Below are 26148 nucleotides of genomic sequence, written 5' to 3' on the forward strand. Positions count from 1 at the left end.
ACTGGGGTGAAAAGATAATTTGCTAGCTCCATTAACTGGGGGAGCTCAGGACACAAGTGGCTCCTGTTCAGGCATAAACCGTCCATGCACCTTGAGCACCTTTCCCGTCTACATGGACCTGTGTGGACCTATTTCGGGAGAATAGGCCTTTGTTGCCAAACTCCATCCATTTCAGCTGTGTGGTGGAGAGGTGGATGTTTGATGTTTGACATTGCTTTGCCTATTAAACAAGGTCCTCACCTACCCACATCAGGGACCTAAGGACTGCTGGCTCCACTTGGGTCGCCCAGCTACCCACAACAGGGGTTCAGGGATAACTGGTACCTCCCAGTCCTTACAACAAACACTTTGGGTGCCCATGCTCCCTCTGCAGAGCCCACCCACCAGCATGCTTTAGGGAACAGAGACGCATTTTCCTCAGAGACACATGAGGTCGGTTCTCAGCCCCCTGCCTTCTTCAGAGCTCGACCCCCTGCTGCAATCAGATACGGATATATACGCCAATCACCCCTGCCACTCTAAGACTGTAGGACAGAGCCTGTACCACACACTTGAAATCAGCTACCTGGAAACCTGAGCTGAATTCATACAAGAAAACTGAATGGACTCCTAGACTGATATACCTGAAAACAGCTCTAGCCAGCTGGGGACAGGACACCACAGCTCCAAAGGCGAAAATAATCAAGCCAGCTCACTCAAGGTACCCATAGGGGTATACCAAAACAAAACAAGGCAAGCAGCTAAAACACAGTAAGCAAGCATAAACTAATACAATAACTTATAGATGGCTTGGAGAAAACAGTCAATATCAAGTCACATAAAGAAACAGACCATGATCACCTGAACAGGCTCTCAAAACAAAGAATCCAGGGATCTTCTAGATGAAAGTGCATTCCTGGAATTACCAGATGCAGAATACAAAAGTTTAATATACAGAACCCTTCAAGACATTAGGAAGGAAATGAGGCAATACACAGAACAAGCCAAGGAACACACAAATAAAGCAACTGAAGAAATCAGAAAGATTATTCAGGAACATAATGAAAAGTTTAATAAGCTGGAAAAATCCATAGACAGCAATCAGAAATTCAGAAGATTAACAATAAAATTACAGAATTAGATAACTCAATAGAAAGTCAGAGGAGCAGAAGTGAGCAAGTAGAAGCTAGAATTTCTGAACTCGAAGATAAATCACTTGGCACTAATATATTTGAAGAAAAATCTGATAAAAGAATTAAAAAAAAGAAACCTTAAGAATCACGTGGGACTCTATCAAGAGAAGTAATCTACAAGTGATTGGAGTACCAGAACAGGGAGGGATAACAGAAAATACAAAGAAGATTGTTGAGGATTTGTTGGCAGAAAACTTCCTTGATATTGTGAAAGATGAGAAGATATCTATCCAAGATGCTCATCGAACTCCACATAAGGTAAATGTTAAAAGAAAGTCACCAAGACATAGTATAATCAAGCTTGCCAAAACCAAATATAAAGAGACAATTATAAGAACAGTGAGGAATAAAAGAAGTCACCTACGAGGGACAGCCAATAAGAATAAGCTCAGACTACTCGGCAGAAACCATGCAGGCAAGAAGGCAATGGGATGACATATTTAAAAAATTGAAGGAAAAAAAATGCCTGCCAAGAATCATATATCCATGAAAACTGTCTCTTAAATATGAAGGTGAAATTAAGACATTTCCAGATAAACCCAAATTTAGGGAATTCGTAAAAACCAAACCAAAACTACAAGAAATACTAAAGGGAGATTGTTGGTTAGGAAATCAATAGTATGAGGTATCGACCCAAGACTAGAACAGTGGTCAGAGCAACCAGAAGTCAACCCAGACAGAGAAATCAAAATAAAAAGAAACAAGCAAGTTAAAAAAAAAAAAAAAAAGCCCAGCACAGGGTAATGGCAATGTTATTATATAAAAGAAGACGACATTAAAATAATAAAGAGGGACTAAGAAATGTAATCATACACCTTCCATATGGAGAGGAAGATACGGTGATACAAAGAAATAAAAGTTACAAATTTAGAAAAACGGGGGTAAATAAGGTAACCACAAAGGAGACAAACTATCCTACTCATCAAAATAAAATACAAGGGAAAAATAGACTCAGCAGACACAAAATCAACGACAACAAATATGAGGAAAGGACAATATATAAAGAAAATCTACTCAGCACATAAAATCAAGTGGGAAAAAGAAACTGTCAACACACAAAAAAAGGCATCAGAATGATAGCACAAAATTCATACCTATCCATAATTACCCTGAATGTAAAAGGACTAAATGCACCAATAGAGAGGCAGAGAGTGGCAGAATGGATTAAAAAACAAGATCCATCTATATGCTGCCTACAAGAGACACACCTTAGACTTAGAGACACAAACAAACTAAAACTCAAAGGATGGAAAAAAATATATCAAGCAAACAACAATCAAAAAAGAGCAGGAGTGGCAATATTAATTTCTGACAAAATGGACTTTAAAGTTAAAGCCATCAGAAAAGATAAGGAAGGACACTATATAATGATTAAAGGGACAATACACCAAGAAGATATAACCATATTAAATTTTTAGGCACCCAATGACAGGGCTGCAAGATACATAAACTCTATCAGCATTGAAAAGTGAGATGGACGGCTCCACAATAATAGTAGGAGACTTTCGGTGAAGGAGAGGACATCCAGAAAGAAGCTCAGTAAAGACACGGAAGATCTAAATGCCACAATCAACCAACTGGACCTCGTAGACATATACAGAGTTGCCAGGGTGTTAGATTAGAATTACAGTTATTAGCATCTCTTATGGATTGATTGTGTCCCCCAAAATCTGTGTCAACTTGGCCAGTCCATGATTCCCAGTATTGTGTGATTATCCACCATTTTGTCATCTGATGCAATTGTCCTATGGGTTGTAAATCCTACTTGTATGATGTTAATGGGGCAAGACTCAATTTACAAGATTAGGTTGGGTTTTAAGTCAATTTCTTTTGAAATATAAAAGACAGAAGCAAGCAGAGAGACGGGGGACCTCATACACCAAGAAAGTAGTGCCAGGAGCAGAGCGTGTCCTCTGGACCCGGGGTCTCTGTGCTGAGAAGCTCCTAGTCCAGTGCCAGATTGATGACAAGGACCATCCTCCACAGCCAACAGAGAGAGAAAGCCTTCCCCTGGGGCTGATGCCCTGAATCTGGACTTCTAGCCTACTAGACTATGAGAGAAAACTCTGTTGAAGCCATCCACTTGTGGTATTTCTGTTATACCAGCACTAGGTAACTAAGACAGCATCTGTTCATAATGTGCACATATACTCATACGAAGAAAACAAAAATCTTCAAAACCGGGCCCATAAACAGCATCACGATAAATGGTGAAGAAACGGAAGTTTTCATACTAGCATAGTGGTGAACTTTTTGCAATATATTAAAATAGTAATTAGTTTAAATAAGCAGGTACAGTGTAGTGAATTACTAATATATGGTCCTTCTAGCCATGGTCTCCTAGCCCTCATAAAATGATTGGGTGGGACTATGCAAATAAGGTGCCTGTGGCCCACCAAGATTGGACAGCTTGCTAATAATGCAAATAAGGTGCATGGAACCCTTGCAGGGGTGGGGGGTGGGACCATGCAAAGGAAGATTTATGGAACCATAATGAGGGGACTGGTCAGTTTTGCCATCCAGCTATGCTTAAAGGGAGCTAATATAATACCACGTCAGAAGGGAGGCTTCACTACCATCAAGAAGAGCCAGGAATGGAGCTTGTCCTTTGGAACTTAAGTTCCCCAGCAAACACCTAAGCATTATTTCTTTCCTGTCAGCTAAATAAGCAGAATTTATTTAGACTTTCCTAACTAAAGATCAGTTCTGTATTCAAAGCTTCCAGTTAAGCTGGACCAGCTGCAAACACATCACTAAACTTCCATATCACTAAATTTTCATGTCAAAATTGTTTGTTTTTTACTTTAGAAATACTTCCTTAGTTAAATTGTATCAAGTATGAGATATTTATGTGAGACTAAAAACCGATAAAGTTTCACAGTTAATTGCCAACCTTGCAAATCTCACCTCCTTTCCTGCCATTGCTTTGATGCGAAGCCATCTCCTTGTTTTGTTAACTATCTCTTTGTTTTGCCTGAAAGGCCTGTAAGCCAGCTGAATTCATGCTCTCCCACAACTCATTCCTTCAATAAATTTAATTTGTTTAAATATCAGAGTGTTTGTCCAATGACTTCACGAGGACAAATCCCCACCCAAGTGATTGTAGCCCACCAAGAGGGCTGGTCAGCTTTGCCATCCTGCTAGGCTTGAAATAAGCCACCTTGGCGGTGGGAAAGGGAGGATTGTACAACTACCAGGGAAGAACAGCCAGGAGTGCAGAGTGTGGCCTTTGGACCTAGGATACCTGCACTGAGAAGCTCCTGGAACCAGAGAGAGAGAGCAAGCTGTAACCCTGAGTTACAGTGAGAAGAGGTAGCAGAAGAGACTGGCAGGAGACCATGCAGTGAGCTTCCCAGCCCATGGAAAAAGAAAGCTGAGTGCCTGGGGTGCCTCTGGGGACTGATTGGCAGGGGCTAAAGGAGCTTTGTAACACTTGCTTGAGCGAGGCAGAGGCCAAGGGCCAGAGAGAGGTATGCCGGCCAGCACAGCTGAAAAGAGGCTGTCCTGATGGAAGAACTGTACGCTGAGTGTTCCTGAGCCTGGACTGTAACCTGTTACTTACCTAATAAATCCCATAATTGTCAGTACTGCCTATGAGCTCCGTGTGGCCACTGCAATGAATTCTCGAACCCAGCGGAGAAGTAGAGAGTGCCGCGGGAGGGAGGGCTGGTGTCAGAATTGGTAAAGATGGCAGAAAGAGGAGGTGTGTCTGCCTCCACCTCATATGAATCAGCCTGGGGCTGATGTTGACCTTGATTCTCTCTCCTCCCCTTTATAAAGTTAGCGGAGGACTGACACCACCAGGCCATTTAGGCAGCAGGGTTTTGTGCAACCTATTTATGCCACTGCGCAGCAACACGCACTTTGGGAACATCTATATCAACTTAGGATAACTATTTGATATATACTTGCTTTGATAATATTTTACTCAAAGTCATTTTTGATACATATTGATTTGGTATCCCATGAAGCCTCTCACCCCAGGCAGCTGCCTATATAGCCCACCCCTTAATTCGGCACTGTCAACAACTGGTTTCTTTTTCAGTCCTCAAGGGAGAAGCCCCCCAAACACAGGAAGGTGAGAACACTGCCAACACATACTCACAAAGAGAACTGAGTGGAGTTTTACCTTGTACCTTCACCCTGACCCTACAACTCTGACCCTTATCCCAATGGTAAAACCCTAACCCTGGCATTGACTCTCACCCTGACATGGCCTTGACCCTAACCCTGATTCTAGCCTTAATCTTAACACTCCAGACATCATCCACCTTCCTCTTCTCAGAGGATATATGCTGTGCTGTGTTCTGCTTCAAACACTGCACCTTCCCTTTCTGGCCCCTGCTTCCTTGCTGGCTTCACTCAATGGAAACTGGTAAAGTTAGGCCTGAAACAAGGTGAGTTCCTTCCAGCCTTGACACACTTTTTGCTATGCACACAAGTGACAGCACACTTCCCACTAAAGGGCTTCAAGGAGATGCTGTGTTCTGAACTCATCGGCCATGTTCATTCTTGCTAATGGCTTTCCCACGAAAGTACAGAGATTACTGGTCTCAGGGCAGATATCCCCTCCAATGGGCTCAAAAAAAAAAAAAAAAAAAAACCCAAACCCGTTGCCATCCAGTCGATTCCAACTCATAGCGACCCTATAAGACAGAGTAGAATTGCCCCATAAAGTTTCCAAGGAGCGCTTGGTGGATTCCAACTGCCGATCTTCTGGTTAGCAGCCATAGCACTTAAACACTACACCACTAGGGTTTCCCCAATGGGCTTGCTTCCCTCTAAATCAGTCACTGTGGAGTCCACTCCATCTTATGGCCACTCCATGTGTGTCAAAGCAGAACTGTGCTCCATAGGGTTTTCCATGACTGATTTTTCAGACGTACATCACCAGGTTTTTCTTCCAAGACACCTCTGGATGAATTTGACTGCCAACTTCTCATTTAGCAGCTGAGCGCATCACCATTTGCACCACCCGGGAACTCCCTGCTTCTCTCTGGGGGGTGGGGGTGGTCGACACAAAGCTCTGTGCAGACCATGCCTATTTCTGTCCCTCCTATTGAAACTGAATGTGTAAACCTTCCCCAGTGGCTTTATTTTTGGAGGCCAAAATCACAAGAATCAATTAGTGCGGTGGTAGATGAGACACTCTCAAGAGGGGCAGAGGGGGGACACGTTAATATTAATATCCATACCTTAAATGGTAAAATGTCTCCCTTTCCATTTCCACCTACCACCTCTTGTTGAAGTCAACATCTCCAGCACAGGCAATTATACTAGAGTTCCAGCCTGAAATCTGACATAGGAAGAAAAAGAAAGCATGAAAGTTCTAGGTGCCTGTTAGCGCCAAGATACCAACTTGCTCTTTAATATACTGGTGGCAAAACTGTCTGGATAAGGTCACATGCTGGACACAAACTCAGGGCCGGAAGCGAGTGCAGGCTGAGCCAGGTGTGGGGCTTCAGGAAAGCTTGTTCATGAGAACCCTTAGCAGAGGGCAAACAACAGGACACAGCAGGTGCAGGAGCTGCGAGACACAGAACCAGGGTGCAAACCGAGGGGCCGGCAGAAGTGGGGCTGCAGCAGACTCCCAGGGGCCCGGGGGTGGCTAGTGAGCTTAGGCTACCACACAAAGACATCAATGGATGTGGTGGGCCAGCGCGGACATCTCCGTCTCCATGTTCCAAGCCCCTCGAGCCACAGGTGCCTACTCCCCAGGGGCTGTCTGCTCACCTGGATGGGCGGCCGCCCAGCGTCCTCAGGACCCTGCCCGTTTCTCAGGCCACCTGTGCGTGGCTTCCACCTGGGGTCGCGGTACCCACCTGGGAGGGCGGTGGCCCGATGGGTGGCCGCGTGTGGCCTCCTGGGCTGGGAACTGCACAGCGAGCTGATTACACTGGGCGGCACTCCCTGGCCTGGGCGCCACGTTGCAGACAGATTGCTCCCACGGCGGTTCCGTCTCTGCGTTGTCACCCAGGTTTTCACGGAGCAGAAGCGAGAGGGGCTACCCTGAGCTTGGGGTCCATTGTGGCACGTTACCGCCCATGTGCGGTCTCACGGAACAGCCACCCACAGCCCCTTCCGAGAGTAGGGCGGACGTTCCCCTTCCGGCCACGCAGGGAGCCCCTCCAGCGAGAGGGGCGCGATGAGTTCCAAGACCCCTAAGCGTCCGGTGCGCAAAGTCAGAGGTCGAGCATAGGCGCCGGATGGGCGGGGTCTGAAGGCTTGTGAGTAGACCCAGGGTGAGTGGGGTCGGAGGTTGTGGGTAGGCGCCGGGTTCCAGGGCATCATTCAAAACAGCCAGAACTGGAAGCAAAAATACACCAACCCACCTGGTGAGTGATAAACAATGTTGTTATTAGTTGGCACCAAGCAGGGTCCACTCATACCCACCCCATGTACAACAGAAGGAGACACTACAGGCGCCATCCTCACAAATCCTTGTTGTGCTTAAGCCCATTGTTACAGCCACTGCATGAATACATCTCATTGAGGGTTTTCCTCTTTTTTGCTGCTGACCCTCTACCAAGCATGATGTCCTTCTCCAGGGACGGATTGTTACCGCAAATTGCGGGTTCGAGCCGCCTGCCGCAAGGCCAATACTGAGACAGGAGGGAGGTAAGAAGGCTTTATTGAATACCAGTATTCAAGAGACAGAGGGGGTTGAATTTCTCCCAAATTCTGTCTGCCCTAAAGGGTTGATGGGAGGGTTTTATACGGGAAAGATCAGGGTTACCTAATGTTTTGAGCACATAGTCCACAGATGGTCTTATACATCACTAAAGAACTACAAAAACTCTTTATTAAACTAAAGATAAAGATGTCAGGCACCTTGGACTCTCATCAGTATATTTATAACAGGCTGAAAAACTCTCCTAAGAATCTCTCCGCTAGTGGGGCCTGTTTTGCCAAGTCCACCGTGGCTGAGATAGGGAGCAAGAAAGCAAACATTCTTGCTGGTTTGCAGGCTGAAGGCCATTTCTCAAGAGAACAAAGAAAGGAGACATCAAGGCCATAGGAGCTGAGATAGCTCCGCACCCCTTTGGAGGGGATCGGTGTAGCTGGTGCAATTAAAAAATGTTTAGAGATTACTTAGAGCATCATTATGGCGTTAGCCATGTCAAGCTCTCAATCGCCTATTTCAAATAAGGGAAAATACGTTGTAAGTTATTAGGGTGTTCGTTATGTTTAAGAGCAGAACAGGCTGCTCAGCTATATTTTGAACAGAGTCTGCACCATTTTCCAAGGACTAGAGATTAATCACAGCTTATTTTTTTTATACAGCTATATTAAAACAAATGAGAAAATATATTCTCCCTAATATTAAAACACTCAAGAAAAAACATTTTCACTACTTCAGGATCCCTCCTGACAACATGTCCAAAGTATATGAGACTAGTCTCCCCATCCTCCTTTCTAAGGAGCATTCTGGTTGTACTTCTTCCAAGACAGATTTGTTTGTTCTTTTGGCAGTCTGTGGTATATTCAACATTCTTCTCCAACACCACAATTCAAAGGTGGCAATTCTTCAGTCTTCTTTACTCATCGTCCAGCTTTCACATGCATAGGAGGCAATTGAAAACACCATGGCTTGGGTCAGGCGCACCTTAGTCTTCAAGCTCTCCTTCGCTTTTCAACACTTTAAAGAGGACTTTTGCAGCAAATCTGCCCAATGCAATGCCTCCTTTGATTTCTTGACTGCTGCTTACATGGTGTTGATTGTGGATCTGAGTAAAATGAAACCCTTGACAGCTTCAATATTTTCCCCGGTTATCATGATAAAATATATATATATATATTTTTTTTTGTCATGGTGCTGTGTATTGGTCCAGTTGTGAGGACTTATTTTTCTTTTTGTTGAGATGTAATGCATACTGAAGGCTGTGGTCTTCGTTCTTCATCAGTAAATGCTTCAAGTACTCTGCACTTTCAGCAAGCAAACTTCTCAGCCACCAAAGGAAGATACTACTGACATGTGCTCCACACAATCAAAGAGATTCAAGTGGTATGATTCCATTTATATAAACATTGTTAGGTGCAGTAGAGTTGGTTTCAGCTCATAGCCACCCTATGTACAACAAAACCACTGCTGGGTCATGTGCCATCCTCATAATCGTTATGTTGGAACCCACTGTTGCAGCCACCAGGTGAGGGGGGCCTTCCTGTTTTTAGCTGACCCTTTACTTTACCAAGCATGATGTTCTTCTCCAGGGACTAGTACTTCCTGATAGCATGTCCAGCATACTGGAAACAAGTCTCACCATCCTTGCTTCTAAGTAGCATTCTGGCTGTACTTCTTCCAAGACAGTTTTTTTTTTTTTTTGTACAAAAAGTCCGAAAAACTCCATTCCATAACTGGAGCTCAGCAACAAAATGCCACAAAAGCATACAGGAGCCATTCTGCCTGGAATGGGTAAAAAAAAATGGGTGGACCGAGCTTATTGACTCCCTTTAAACTTTACCTGGCCTGGTGGGGAGGCAGCTCAGACTCCAAGCCAGAAGAGGTCCAGCCTTCTCCAGCTATGTGGTGGTCGCCGAACCTCTGCCTAAGATCACACGCTGGGCACAGAGGCAGGAGTGAGAGGGTCCGTGGGGTGAGGACAGAACAGGGAGGAGGTGCGGACGGAAGGGGGCGCTGGCAGCGATAGGGTGCGGATGGAGATGGGAGGAGGCGCAGGGGGAAAGGGAAGGTGGTGCAGGCTGAGCCAGTTGTGGGGTTTTGGGGAAGTTTGTTCATGCATATGCTGAGTGGAGGGCAAACAGGACGAGAGAGCAGGGGCAGGAGGTGCAAGACACAGAACCAAGGTGCAAAGTGAGGGGGCGGGTGGAGTTGCAGACGTTTTGGGGAAGCCCGGGGAACCTGGGTGTAGCGACTGAGCTCAGGCTGACCCTCAAAGGCACCAGTTGACCCGGTGGACCAGAGGAGGGCTGGACAGGAGGCGTTGGCTGGCCGGATATCTCTAAAATTTTGATATTTTGTCCTCATAGATTGTTTTTTAAAGTACATTTCATTAAAGTGCCATTAATCCTGACCACCGAGTTTCTTGGCACCCCTTAAATATTTCCTCATTTACCCTAATCAGGTGAGGTAGGGGGGTGGGTGTGTGGAACTCACAGGTCAAAGTCCAGGCCAAAGAATGCCCAACCTCTCTGGGCCCCTCCGCTGTCTGCCTGTTTCCTCGCTCCAGGTTGTTCTAGCTCTTAGTGGGCTTTTGAATATTTAGCTCCTGCCTTCTTGTCTCCACTGTTCCCATCAAGGCGCCAGATGGTGACCCCACTTCAGTTTCAACTTCCATGGCTTAGAATCACCTGACGCTGAATTTCAGTGATGTGGTGGCTGGCCGCGAGAGGGCGCTTGCAAACCCACCCAGCACCCCCAGCCTGGGAACAGCCCGATGCTTGGCCGAACTGACCTGGGTGCCCTCCCATGGTGAGAGCAGGAGCTTTCCTTCCCCCAGGACCTTCCGCCCCAGGGAGGGGTCCGCCGCCGCTTCAGGACGAAACCGGCTCTGAGTGGGCAATGAGGAAGACACTCACTTTTCACTGCCCAGACTGCAGGAGAAGGAGCTGGGCTGCAGCTCCTATCAGACACTTTCCTCCAATAGCGAGCACAGAACAGTGCATTTTCTAGGGTTTCCATGTGTTTCGTTCTTTGCTTCTCATATAATACATTAGCAAGACCTATGTAAGTGGTTTGCACTTGATGACTAGCCTAAAGTTTGGTGGTTCGAACCCCACCTCGCCCAGATCCCAGGAAAGGAAGGCCTGGAGATCTGCTTCCATAAAGACTCACCCTTTGCCAAGAAAAGGCCATGGAGCAGAGTTCTACTCTGTAACACATGGGGTCACCATGAGTCGGAATCCACTGGGCAGCAACTGGTTTGAGTTTTTTGTTTTTAAGTATCCAGACATTCCTTGATGGTTTTGGTAGGTTGAAATCATAGCATGCTCTAGTCTTTTTTTTTTTTTTTAATGGATTCAGTATTGCTGCCTGGGACAAACTCCACAGATCCAGAGAGAGGGGAAGCACATAAAAGAAGTGTACAGAATATTGGGACATTCCAGTTGAGTCAGCTGAGTACACAACCTGTGAGACTTTTTATCCAGAAACTCAAGGAGAAATTGGTATGGATGTCATTACGTACCTGCTTTTGTTAAAAATGTAATGGCAGTTCCTTCCTACAATGTTACAGCAGTTCATCAAAATTAGAGAAATTCAAAGTACATGCATTAAAGGTCACAGTATCTTAAATTATAAATCAAAAAACTGAAATTATGTTAATGATATAAATAAAAAGTTCTTGCTTAACTACCATTTCTTATCATTTTACTTAACTGCTTTGTGGCTACTGTTAATTGCTGTTGAGTAACCTTCGTGTTCGCAAGAGGGAAAGTTGCCAAATTCGTTGCATGAAAGAGAAACCAAAATACAGTTTCTCTCATTCTACTTAAGTCAGAGGATTCGATTAAGTCAGAGGGTTTTTTCTCTCATAGAAAACTATGCAAGCTAACGTCGCCTCTGCAGTCTCTTAGTTGGAAAAGAAAATAAAGACACTCCCATTCAAATATGTGCAAGGACTTGGGTTTTATATGTTTTCAATATACACTTGTTGTTTTTCTCGGATGTGAATGTGCATTAAAACTCTCTTGAGGACAGAATGTCGTCTTTCCTGGGCAAGTACGTGGCTATAGTGATGTAGTTTTGCTGAGTAAACATTAGGTTGCAGATTTTCTAATAAGAGAAAAAAAACCCTTTGAACTAATCAAATAGGCCAAACTTAATCAAGCAGAATCCAAGAAAACAAGGGACTGCACACATTTGAATGGGAGTAACTTTACATGCTTTTGCAACTAAGACTCTGCAGATACAGCATTAGCTTGCAGGTTTTTTCAATAAGAGAAAAAAAAGCCTCTGATCTAATCAAAGTGCATATTGAAATCCTATAAAACCCACGTGTCTGTACGTATTTGAATGAGAGTAACTTTTTCATTTTCCAACTAAGAGGCTGCACACATAACATTGGCTTGCATGTTTTTCAATATGAGGGACATCCTGTGACTTAATCAAACCTCCTGACTTATATCAAATTGGATGAGAGGAACTGTATTTTCGTTTCCCTATAGGCAATTTATCCAGGAACTTTAGATCTTGCAAACACAACTTTTGCTTAGCAAAACTCCACCGCTATAGCCTGAATATTTGCACAGAACAAACTGCATGGTGTTCTCGTTAAGAGATTGTGACTGCACATTCACGCCAAGGTAAAACAAAGTGCATAGTGAAATCCTACAAAACCCAACTGCCTGCACGTATTTCAGTGGGTGTAGCTTTACATTTTCCAACTAAGAGAATGCAGAGGCAACATTACCTTGCATGTTTTTCAGTAAGAAAATAAACTTTCTGACCATCAAATTCTCTGACTTAATCAGGAAGAATGAAAGAAACTGTATATTGGTTTCTCTTTCAGGCAATGAATTTGATAACTCTGCCTCTTGCAAACACAAGGTTTACTCGGCAAAACTACATTGCTATAGCACAGAACAAACTGCATGGTGTTCTCCTTCAGAGATTTTTAATGCACATTCACGCCCGGATAAAACAAAGTGCATGTTGAAAACCTAGACAAGCCTAGTGTCTGCACGTATTTAAAAGAGTAAGTTTATATTCTTTACCAACTAAGAGACTGCAGAGGAAACATTATCTTGCATGTTTTTCAATATGAGAGAAAATCCTCTGACTTAATCAAACATCCTGACTTAATCAACTGGGATGAGAGAAACTGTATTTTCATTTCTCTTTCATGCAATGAATTCAGTAACTTTGATTCTTGCAAACACAAGCTTTACTCAGCCAAGCTGCATCCCTATAGCCCAAATACTTGCACAGAACAAACTGCAGAGTGTCCTAATTAAGAGATCATTAATGCACATTCACACCCAGGTAAAACAAAGTGCGTACTGAAATCCTAGAAAGCCCAAGTGTCTGCACGCACTTCCATGGGATTCACTTTCTATTCTCTTTCATCTAAGAGAATGCGGAGGCAACATCAGACTGCATGACTTTCAGGAAGAGAAAGAGCTCCCTGATTCCAACCAGTTCTCTGACAAAAGCAGGCAGAAAGAGAGAAGCACTCTTTGGGTTTCTCTTTCATGCAGTGAACTCGGTAACTTAGGCTCTTGCGAACACAAGGTCTCCTCAGAAGAACTGCATGACGATAGCCCCTGTAACCTTCAGAGGAACAACTACGTGCTGTTAGCGTCAAGAGATTGGGAAAGCACATCCACACCCGGATGAAACAAAGTGCACGTTGAAACCCTAGAAAACTCAAGTGTCTGACTTTAGCTCAATGGGCGTAACATCCCATTCTTTCCACCTAAGAGAATGCAGAGGCAACATCAGTGTGCATGTTTCCCAGTAAGAGAAAGTACTCTCTGATTTCATCCAGTCTTCTGAAAAACTCAGGCAGAAGGAGAGAAAATATCCATTGGTTTCTTTTCCTGCAAGGAGCTCGGTAACTTTGGCTCTTGCAAATGCGCGGTTTCCTCATCACGTCACCGCGGTGGTGGTGTTCCTGCAGAGTAACAAGCTCCTAGTGTTAGGCTTCAGCGACCGTAAAAGCACTCTGAAGGCCAGGGAGAAAACTGTCTTTTGTATTCTCTTTCCTGCAAGAACCCGGTAACTTCGCACTTGCAAACGCAAGGTTTCCTAAGCCAAACTGCAAAACAGTAACCTCTCTCCTTGCAGAGAAACAGCTACGTAGTGTTACCGTGAAGAGATACTGAAAACACACTGAGGCCCAAGGAAAACACAGTGCATAGTGAAGTCCTAGCAAACCCGTGTCTTTCCGCAGTTTGAATGCATGTCACTTTACATTATTTCCAAAGAGCAAAGCTCAGAGGCGACATCAGCTTGCATGTTTCTCAGTGAAAGAAGGAACTCTCTGACTTCATCCAGTCCGCTGACGAAAGCAGTCAGAATGAGAAAACCGTCATTTGGTTTCTCTTTCCTGCAATGAGCTCGGCAAATCTGGCCCTAGCAAATGCAAGGTTTCCTCAGGAAAACTCCACTGAGGTAGCCCTGTACTTGAAGAGGAACAAGTATGCAGTGCTGGGGTTAAGGGATGGTGAAAGCACATTGTTGTCCAGGGAAAACAACGTGCCTGGTGAAATCCTAACAAGCCCAAGTGCCTTTCCGCAGTTCGAAGTGTGTAACTACACACTCTTTTCCAAGTAGGAAAGCTCAGAGGCAACATCACCCTGCATGTTTCTCAGTGAAAGGAAGAACTCCCTGATTTCATCCAGTCCTCTGACGAAAGCAGTCAGAATGAGAAAACCGGCATTTGGTTTCTCTTCCCTGCAATGAGCTCAGCAAATTTGATCCTTGCAAATGCAAGGTTTCCCCAGGAAAACTCCATTGCAGTAGCGCTGTTCTTGAATGGGGACAGGTATGTAGTGTTAGCGCTAAGGGATTGTGAAAGCACATTGTTGCCCAGGGAAAACAAAGTGCATAGTGAAATCCTAACAAAGCCAATTGCCTTTCCTCAGTTCAAAGTGTGTAACTACACACTCTGTTCCAGGTAAGAGAGCACAGAGGCAACATCAGCCTGCATGTTTATCAGTGAAAGAAAGCACTCTCTGACTTCCTCCAGTCCTTTGACGAAAGCAGTCAGAATGAGAAAACCATCATTTGGTTTCTCTTCCCTGCAATGAGCTCGACAAATTTGTTACCGCAAATTGTGGGTTCGAGCCACCTGCTGCAAAGCCAATACTGAGACAGGAGGAGGTAAGCAGTAAAAAGGCTTTATTGAATACCTGTATTCAAGGTACAGAGGGGGTTAAATTCCCCCCAAATTCTGTCTGCCCTAAAGGGTTGATGGGAGGGTTACCGAATGTTTTGAGCATGTAGTCCACAGATGGCCTTATAGGTCACAAAACAACTATAAAAACTCTGTATTAAACTAAAGATAAAAAATGTCAGGCACCTTGGACTCTAATCAGCATATTTATAACAGGCTGAAAAAGCTCTCATAAGCACCTCTCGGCTAGTGGGGCTGTTTTGCCAAGTCCACTGTGGCCTGAGATAGGGAGCAAGAACGAAAGCCTTCTTGTTGGCTTCCAGGCCGAAGGCCATTTCTCAAGAAAACAAAGGAGAAGAGAGACCAAGGCCACAGGAGCTGAGATAGCTCCGCACCTCTTTGGAAGAAACTGGTGCACCTGGCACAATTAAAAAAAACATTTGGAGATTACTTAGAGCATCATTATTGTGTTACTCATGTCAAGCTCTCAATCACCTATTTCGAATAGGGGAAAATATGTTGTAAGATATTAGGGTGTTTGTTATTTTTAAGAGCAGAACAGGCTGCTCAGCTATATTTTGAACAGAGCCTGAATCATTTTCCAAGGACTAGGGATTAATTACAGCTTATACAGCTATATTAAAACAAATGAGAAAATATATTCTCCCTAATATTAAAACACTAAAGAAAATGCATTTTCACTACTTCAATCCCCCCTTTTTCTGAAAGTTTCACAATCTTGGGAAACAGGGCGTCGCTCAATCTGGCTGCTTCCTGCTGAAGAGGGGCATGAAGTCGGGGAATATTTATTTAGGGTGGGGGTTAGAAGTAGAGTTAGCATGAGAGGCAACAGCATCTAAGTGTACCAAATGGTGAGCATCTCCTTGGTTGACTGGAGAATTCTCTCGGCCAACTAGGGTAAATATATTCCCCGCCTTTAAGGTGGTCCTAGTTCCTTTGAGAAAGATTTTTAGAAAACATGGTATCTCTATTTCCAGATGACATGATCTTATACACAGAAAACCCTAAGGAATCCTCCAGAAAACTACTGAAACTAATAGAAGAGTTCAGCAGAGTATCGGGATATAAGATAAACATACAAAAATCAGTTGGATTCCCCTACACCAACAAAAAGAACATTGAAGAGGAAATCACCAAATCAATGCCATTTACAGCAGCCCCCAAGAAGATAAAATACTTAGGAATAAATCTTACCAGAGATGTAAAAGACTTACTCAAAGAAAACTACAGTACACTTCTGCAAGAAACCAAGAGACTTATATAAGTGGAAGAACATACCTTGCTCATGGATAGAAAGACTTAACATTATAAAAATGTCTATTCTACCAAAAGCGATCTATACATTTAATGCAATTCTGATCCAAATCCCAACGACATTCTTTAATGAGATAGAGAAACAAGTCACCAACTTCATATGGAAGGGAAAGAGGCCCCGGATCAATAAGGCATTACTGAAAAAGAAGAACAAAGTGGGAGGCCTTACTTTACCTGATTTTAGAACCTATTATACCACCACAGTAGTCAAAACAGCCTGGTACTGGTACAACAACAGATACATGGACCAATGGAACAGAATTGAGAATCCAGACATAAATCCATCCACATATGAGCTGCTATTTGACAAAGGCCCCAAAACAGTTAAATGGGTGAAAAGACAGTCTTTTCAACAAATGGTGCTGGCATAACTGGATATCCATCTGCAAAAAAAAATGAAACAAGACCCATACCTCACTCCATGCACGAAAACTAACTCAAAATGGATCAAAGACCTAAATATAAAATCTAAAACAATAAAGATCATTAATGAAAAAATAGGGACAACGTTAGGAGCCCTGATACATTACATAAACAGCATACAAAACATTATAAAGAATGTAGAAGAAAAACTAGATAACTGGGAGCTCCTAAAAATCAAACACTTACGCTCATCAAAAGACTTCACCAAAGAGTAAAAAGACTACCTACAGACTGGGAAAAAGTTTTTAGCTATGACATTTCTGATCGGCGCCTGATCTCTAAAATCTACATGATACTGCAAAAACTCAACTGCAAAAAAGACAAATAACCCAATTAAAAAATGGGCAAAAGATATGAATAGACACTTCACTAAAGGAGACATTCAGGTAGCTAACGGATATATGAGGAAATGTTCACAACCATTAGCCATTAGAGAAATGCAGATCAAAACTACAATGAGATTTCATCTCACTCCAACAAGGCCTGCAATAATCCAAAAAACACAAAATAATAAATGTTGGAGAGGCTGTGGCGAGACTGGAACACTTCTACACTGCTGGTGGGAATGTCAAATGGTAGAACCACTTTGGAAATCGATTTGGCAGTTCCTTAAAAAGTTAGAAATAAAACTACCATACGATCCAGCAATCCCACTCCTTGGAATATATCCTAGAGAAATAAGAGCCTTTACACAAACATATATATGCACACCCCTGTTTACAATAGCAAAAAGATGGAAGCAACCAAGGTGCCCTTCAACGGATGGACGGATAAATAAATTATGGTATATTCACACAATGGAATACTACACATCGATAAAGAACAGTGAGGATCTGTGAAACATTTCATAACATGGAGGAACCTGGAAGGCATTATGCTGAGTGAAATTAGTCAGGTGCAAAAGGACAAATATTGTATAAGACCACTATTATAAGAACTTGAGAAACAGTTTAAACTGAGAACAAAATATTCTTTTGTGGTTACGAGAGGGGGAAGGAAGGGAAAATGGGAGAGGGGTATTCACTAGTTAGTAGATAAGAACTACTTTTGGTGATGGGAAAGATAGCACATAATACAGGGGAGGTCAGCACAATTGGACTAAACCAAAAGCCAGCAGTTTCGTGAATAAACTCAATGCTTCGAAGGCCAATGTAGCAGGGGCAGGGGTCTGGGGACCATGGTTTCAGGGGACATCTAAGTCAATTGGCATAATAAAATCTATTAACAAAACATTCTGCATTCCACTTTGAAGAGTGGTGTCTGGGGTCTTAAACGTTAGCAAGCATCGATCTAAGATGCATCAATTGGTCTCAACCCACCTGGATCAAAGGAGAATGAAGAACACCAAGGGCACAAGGCACGATTAGGAGCCCAAGAGACAGAGAGGGCCACATGAACTGGCAACTACATCATCCTGAGACCAGAAGAACTAGATGGTGCCTGGCTACAACCGATGACTGCCCTGACAGGGAACACAACAGAGAACCCCTGAGGGAGCAGGAGAGCAGTGGGATGCAGACCCCAAATTCTCATAAGGCCAGACTTAATGGTCTGACTGAGACTGGAAGGACCCCAGTGGTCATAGCACCCAGACCTTCTGTTGCCCCAGGACAGGAACCATTCTCAAAGCCAACTCTTCAGACATGGATTGGACTGGACAATGGGTTGGAGAGGGATGCTGGTGAGGAGTGAGCTTCTTGGATCAGGTGGACACTTGAGACTATGTTGGCATCTCCTGCCTGGAGGGGAGATGAGAGGGTGGAGGGGGTTAGAAGCTGGCGAAAAGGACACAAAAAGAAAGAGTGGAGAGAGAGAGCAGGCTGTCTCATTAGGGCGAGAGTAATTGGGAGCGTGTAGCAAGGTGTATATGGGTTTTTGTGTGAGAGACTGACTTGATTTGTAAACTTTCACTTAAAGCACAATAAAAATTAAAAAAAAAAAATTCTAGCCAATAGAATTCAGCATCATATTTAAAAAAAAAAAAAGTCCATGACCAAGTGGGTGGGATTCATACCAGGTATGCAAGGATGGTTCAATATTAGAAAACCAATCAACATAATCCACCACATAAATAAAAGAATCACATGATCATCTCAATCAATGCAGAAAAGGCATTTGACAAAGTCCAACACCCATTCCTGATAAAAACTCTCAATAAAATAGATAGAGAAATTCCTGAACATAATAAAGGGCATCTATATAAAACCAACAGCCGACATTATTCTTAATGGAGTGAGGCTAAAATCATTCCCCTTGAGAACAGGAACAAGACAAGAATGCCTTTAATCTGCACTTCTGGAAGTTCTATCTGGAGCAATAAGGCAAGAAAAAGAAATAAAGGCCATTGGAATTGGTAAGGAAATAGTAAAGCTGTCCCTATTTGCAGATGATCTGATACTATATATAGAAAACCCAAATACTCCACGAGAAAACTACTGGAACTAATAGATTCAGCAGAATAGCAAGGTTCAACATAAACATACGAAAATAAGTTGTATGCCTATACACCAATAAACAGAACTACAAAAAACATATCAAGAAAACAATAACATTTATAACAGCCCCTAAAAAATAAAATACTTAAGAATAAATCTAACCAAGGATATAAAAGATCTATACAAAGAAAACTACAAAACACTACTGCAAGAAACCAAAAGAGATCTACATAAATGGAAAAAAACATGCCATGCTCATGGATAGGTAGACTCAATATTGTGAATATGTCAATTCTAACCAAAGCAATCTATAAATACAATGCAATCCTGACCCAAATACAAACAGCATTCCTTAAAGAGATGGAAAAACTAATTATTAACTTTATATGGAAAGGAAAGAGGCCTCGGATAAGTAAAGCACTATTGAAGAAGAATAAAGTAGGAGGACTCGCACTGCCCGGCCTCAGAGCCCACTATATAGCTACAGTAGTCAAAACAGCCCGGTATTAGTATAAAGACACACTGACCAATGAAACAGAACTGAGAACCCCGATGTAAATGCATCAACCTCTGGTCACCTGATCTTCGACAAAGGCCCAATGTCTATCAAATGGGGAAAAGACAATCTTTTTAACAGATGGTGCTGGCAAAACTGGATGTCCATCTGCAAAAAAATGCAACAGTAACTATACCTCACACCATACACAAAAACTAATTCACAATGGATCAGAGACCTAAATATAAAACCAAAAACTATAAAGGTCACAGAAATAAAAATAGGGTCAACACTAAACGCTGAGTAACTATACCTCACACAATACACAAAAACTAATTCACAACGGATCAGAGACCTAAATATAAAACCAAAAACTATAAAGGTCACAGAAATAAAAACAGGGTCAACGCTAAACGCTGAGTAACTATACCTCACACAATACACAAAAACTAATTCACAATGGATCAGAGACCTAAATATAAAACCAAAAACTATAAAGGTCACAGAAATAAAAATAGGGTCAACGCTAAATGCTGTAATACACAGCAGTAACAAGATATAAATCATAACTAACAGTACACAAAAACCAGATAAGCTAGATAACTGAGATCTAAAAATTAAACACTCAGGCTCATCAAAAGACTTCATCAAAAGAGTAAAAAGAGAATCTACAGACTGGGGAAAAATTTTTGGCTATGACAAATCTGACAAAGGCTTAATCTCTAAAATCTATAGGAAAATCCAACACCTCTACAACAAAAAGACAAATAATCCAATTAAAAAATGGGCAAAGGATATGAACAGACACTTCACCAAGGAAGATATTCAAACGGCTAACAGATACATGAGGAAATGCTCGCGATCACTAACCATTAGAGAAATGCAAATCAAAAGCACAATGAGACACCACCTCACCCCGACATTACTGGCACAAATCAAAAAAACAGAAAATAACAAATGCTAGAGAGGCCATAGGCAGACTGGAACACTTATGCACTGCTGGTGGGAATGCAAAATGGTACAACCATTTTGGAAAAGGATACGGTGCTTCCTTAAAAAGCTAGAAATAGAAATACCATATGATCCAGCAATCTCACTCCTAGGAATATATCCTAGAGAAATAAGAGCCATCAAACGAATAGACATATGCACACCCGTGTTCACTGCAGAACTGTGCACCGTAGCAAAAAGATGGAAACAACCTATGTGCCCATCAACAGATGAATGGACAAACTATGGTACATACACACAATGGAATACACAGCAATAAAGAATAACGATGAATCTGCGAAGCATCTCACAACATGGATGAATCTGGAGGGCATTATGCTGAGTGAAATATGTTAATCACAAAAGTCCAAATATTATATGAGACCACTACTGTAAAAACTCATGATAAGGTTTACACACAAAAAGAAACAATCTTTGATGGTCATGGTGGGGGGGGGACACTAAATAGACAATAGATCAGTGGTAACTTGGGTGAAGGGTAAGACAGTACACAATACTGGGGAAGCCAGCACAACTTGTACAAGGCAAGGCCATGGAAGTTTCATAGACACATCCAAACTCCCTGAGGGACCAAATTACTGGGCTGAGGGCTGTGGGAACCATGGTCTAGGGGAACAACCAGCTCAACTGGCATAACATAGTTTATAAAGAAAACGTTCTATATTCTAGTTTGGTGAATAGCGTTTAGGGTCTTAAAAGCTTGTGACGGCCATCCATCTAAGATAGTCCAATGGTCTTACCCTGTCTAGAGAAAGGGAGGAAGAAGAAAACCAAAGATGCAAGAGAAAAGATTAATTCGAAGGACTAATGGACCACAACTTCCACAGCCTCCACCAGACTGCATCCAGCACAACTAGATGGTGCCCACTTGCTACCACCGACTGCTCTGACAGGGATCACAACAGAGGGTCGCAAACACAGCTGGAGAAAAATGTAGAAAAAAATTCTAACCCATAAAAAAAAAAAAGACCAGACTTACTGGTCTGACAGACACTGGAGAAACCCTTATAGCTCAGTAATGAAGTCACATCTGAGGCTCACCCTTCAGCCACAGATTAGACGGGCCCATAAAACAAAACAAGACTAAATGGGCACACCAGCCCAGGCGGAAGGAAGAGAAGGCAGGAGGGGACAGGAAAGCTAGTAACGGGGAACACAAGGTCGAGAAGGGGAGGGCACTGACATATCACAAGGTTGGCAACCAATGTCACATGTGTATTTATTAATGAGAAAATTGTTTGCTCTGTAAACCTTCATCTAAAGTACAATAAAAAAAAAAAATTTGTTTTTAATGTCTTAATCCAGGTTACAGCTCTTTGTCCAACAGTGTCAAGTTCATGAACAGTCTCGCTCTGGGAATCTACCTCCTACAACAGGATCCACAGGCTGGAGAAGCCCCAATGTTGTTGTCCCGTCTGGCTTTCTTCTTTCAAATTCACACTGCAAGGACCCAAAGTATTCGAATTGACTAAACTGTTTTATAAATACCATATATATCTGTAACACACTAGAAAGTCTTACTTTAGTTTAATTAAGCTAATATTACATCATCATCATTAAACTCAAACATTAACTTTCACACCTGTCTCCATGTATACAGGCGCTGATGACAGGCAAAGAAGTGCAGGTTAAGAAAATCTCAGAACTTTCAAGTAACTACAGGGGTCCTTAAGGGCAACTAGTTCTGCCCATTCTATCAATAAAGCAGGATACCGCAGACCCAGGAAAAGGAATGACTTGTCCAAAGACAAATATTAACCCACTTGGTTTTAAAACGAATGTGCTAAACAATGTGATTTCAAAAACCAGAGAATAGATGCTTTCTTTTAAGTATATGGTTCATTTCCCAAGTTAGCACATATTAACTTCACATTAAAAAAAAAAAAAAAAAAAATCCAGTAATAGAGGTAAGATTAATCAGGTACTTTACAAATAAATGTACTATTAATCTTTCTTCGTGAGTATCATGCTGATGAAAAGCACCATGTTAGATATGGATTAAAAAAACAAATGCATGGATGTGCACAAGCAAATTAAAAACTAAGCAATTCACAGTTATCTGAGTAAGAGCTAACAGACTGAAGGTCAGCAGGTAGTAAAGGGAAAGGAAAAGCTGCATCACCTGACTATTAACAAGCCACCCGGTCAGCTTTCCTCCAGACTCCTTAACGATGAGGTCAATCTGCTCCTGCTCTCTTTCTAAATTATTGCTTTTATATTTATCTTCACTCATATTTTTGTCTTTCCTGAAAACACACATGAATACCAAGTGGTAAAAGAAAAATAAGATCAAAATATTCAAATGAGTACAGCTAAAAGTAGAGACACTTGTACTACTGTCACTAACTAAAACTGTTCAATGGACTGGTAAGGGGCCCCTAATAATATATAAACTGAAAGACAAACGTAATACATTATTTAGTCCCTCCTCTCTTAAACTGCCCAGTTTTATCTGCCTTAATATTTTTCTGGGTACATTCATGAAAATGAATTCCACTGCTAACATATTTTGAAGGAGGAGGGGGGCACACAATTTTTTTTTTTTTAATTTATAAATCTTAGGAACAGAAGAAACTTGCTATCACACAAAAAGATTTACATGGATTTTGTTACTTCGCAAAAGTAAATTATGACAGCAGAAATCTCGAACTGCTAACTAATTCCTTCCCCAAAACCTGACGGCACACGGCTCAGCAGTCAGGGCTGGTAGTCAGCAGTGTGCAGCACGAGGCTGTCATCCATTCATACTGGCTGCTGCCTGGTTTATCGCTGCCCCCACCAGCAGACGTCTAGGGGAAAACACACACCCATGCCAGGGGCTGCCAGCTATTCAGGAAGGAGTTTTAACCACTCTTATGTTTATATACTATCTCAACTTCTTTAATGAGATGAGGTAAAGAAAAGCTGAACATTTTTACTTAAAATACTTCTATTTCATAAACTCAATGACAACAAATCCCTAAACATAGTTTATTGGTCTTAAAGCTACTTTAACAGGAATCCATATCCAAAACTTTTTTCTGAACTGAGTTTGGACAATTTCATATAGTGCTTCGTCTGACAAGAAGGATACCACATTATCAACATGGAGTGTCAGGATAGCTATCGCCATGCCCAAAAAACCCCTGCTGACAGACCAGGATGCGCTCTTCCCCAGTCAAGCCCGGATCAGTGGAGTTAGTATTTTTCCCCTTACCACCTTGAAAAAGATAGTTTAACCTGAGTGCTTCAAAGAATTTTACTTTTTGTCTTCCTTGTTGGGGCTTTTGAAAGCCTGGGCTTCAGCATCTCCAGAGTCTTCCTTCTCCCATGGCCAGAAGCCACTGCCCTCCCCACGCTGTGAGGCTTCTGTTTGATCTTTCTGCTTTTGAGTTTTCTGCAAGTCTGCCATGCTCTGCTTCAGACTCTGAATTCTTTCCTAAGGATATTCAAGAATATTCTTTTTGTATGCTTACCATTAACTTTTAAAGTAAAGCATTATTTTTTCCACAAGAGTTTGCACTTATCCTGTCATTAACTAAGGAAGAAAACAAATATAATCACATCAAGAGGGCATTACATTTAGAAACCAGGATGATAAAATCTATCCCTTCAATTCAGGTAATTTCCAATTCAGAGGATGTTTTATAACTCTATAATGTCATCAGAAAGCTTATAAAAGAGAAAGAGTGAATTAAGACCAAGTATTCTTTGAAGTTTAAAAAGTAAAACAGTTTAATATTAAAACTTTATATTTAACAGAATGGCTCTTTTGAAATTTAAGAATTATTGGGTAGATTAAAACCTAGAGCCTGTGAATATGTGAAATGTCCTTATATTCTGGTATCCTGGGGTAATTACTGAACACTTTGCCGTTTTTCTCTTTGTGTGGAAACAACGTATCTTGAGGAGGATAAGAAGTTGCTAGCATAGTTCCAATATCATTAATATCACATGCAAGCAAAATTTTGCTGAAGATCATTCAAAAACAGCTGCAGCAGTGTATCGACAGGGAACTGCCAGAAATTCAGGCCGGTTTCAGAACAGGACGTGGAACCAGGGATATCACTGCTGATGTCAGGTGGATCCTGGCTGAAAGCAGAGAATACCAGAAGGATGTTTACCTGTGTTTTACTGACTATGTGAAGGCATCTGACTGTGTGGATCATAACAAATTATGGATAACATTGTGGAGAATGGGAATTGCAGAACACTTAATTGTGCTCAGGAGGAATGTTTACATAGATCAAGAGGCAGTTGTTCTGACAGGACAAGGGGATACTGATAGGTTTAAAGTCAGGAAAGGTGTGCATCAGGGTTGTATCCTTTCACCATACCTATTCAAGCTGTATGCTGAGCAAATAACCTGAGAAACTGGACTCTGAAGAAGAACAGGCCATCAGGATTGGAGGAAGACTCATTAACAACCTTCATTATGCAGATGACACAACCTTGCTTGCTGAAAGTGAAAACGACTTGAAGAACTTACTAATGAAGATCAAAGACCACAGCCTTCAGTATGGATTGCACCTCAACATAAAATAAAAATCCTCACAAGTGGACCAATGAGCAATATCATGATAAACGGAGAAAAGACTGAAGTTGTCAAGGATTTCATTTTACTTGAATCCACAATCAACACCCATGGAAGCAGGACTCAGGAAATCAAAAGATGCACTGCATTGGGTAAATCTGCTGCAAAGACCTCTTTAAAGTGTTGAAGAGCAAAGATGTCACCTTGAAGGTGAGCCTGACCCAAATCATGGTATTTTCAATCACATCATATGCATGTGAAAGCTGGACAATGAATGAGGAAGACCAAAGAAGAACTGACGCCTTTGAATTGTGGTGTTGGTGAAGAATACTGAACATAGCATGGACTGCCAAAAGAACCAACAAATCTGTCTTGGAAGAAGTACAGCCAGAATGGTCCTTAGAAACAAGGATGGCGAAACTGCGTCTTAAATACTTTGGACGTGTTGTCAGGAGGGATCAGTCCCTGGAGAAGGACATCACGCTTGGCAAAGTACAGGCTCAGCCAAAAAGAGGAAGACCCTCAACAAGGTGGATTGACACAGTGGCTGCAACAATGAGCTCAAGCATAACAATTGTAACGATGGCACAGAACCGGGTGTTTCGTTCTGTTGTGCACAGGGTCGCTATGAGTCGGAACCGACTCGACGGCACGTAACAACAACAACAACAGCATAGCTCCTTCCTCAGAGCGCGTAATGTTTAGTAACCAAAGAAGTCTTGTTTCTGTTTTGTGAAACATGTGCTCAATTTTCCCCTGTAGTGATAAGCTGGCGAATTTTCATCGTGGTTAAGGGCTTGAGGTTTCTGGACCAATTTTTAAGAGGCACATTTGTTCCTACTTACTAGTCTGCCTTTTACCTCTGAGAGTTGTCGCTGGGTATACGTGGAGTGCAGTGCAGCGTCCTCAGCAGGGGTGGATTATACCAGATCATCTGTAGTGGACAATTTCACATTGTTTCACTATA

General features: G+C 42.3%; 1 protein-coding gene across 1 annotated transcript in view; it reads right to left on the reverse strand.

Annotated features, from left to right (window-relative positions):
• Window positions 1-26148, reverse strand: part of LOC126065066 (bromodomain-containing protein 7-like) — a 98300-nt gene that overhangs the window by 12395 nt on the left and 59757 nt on the right. The window contains 3 exon segments of the mRNA XM_049864734.1: window positions 22033-22108; window positions 22791-22914; window positions 23911-24086. Coding sequence (XP_049720691.1) covers window positions 22033-22108; window positions 22791-22914; window positions 23911-24086 — 376 coding nt within the window.

Source organism: Elephas maximus, chromosome 21 (genome assembly GCF_024166365.1).
Source record: "Elephas maximus indicus isolate mEleMax1 chromosome 21, mEleMax1 primary haplotype, whole genome shotgun sequence".
NCBI classification, from domain to species: domain Eukaryota; kingdom Metazoa; phylum Chordata; class Mammalia; order Proboscidea; family Elephantidae; genus Elephas; species Elephas maximus.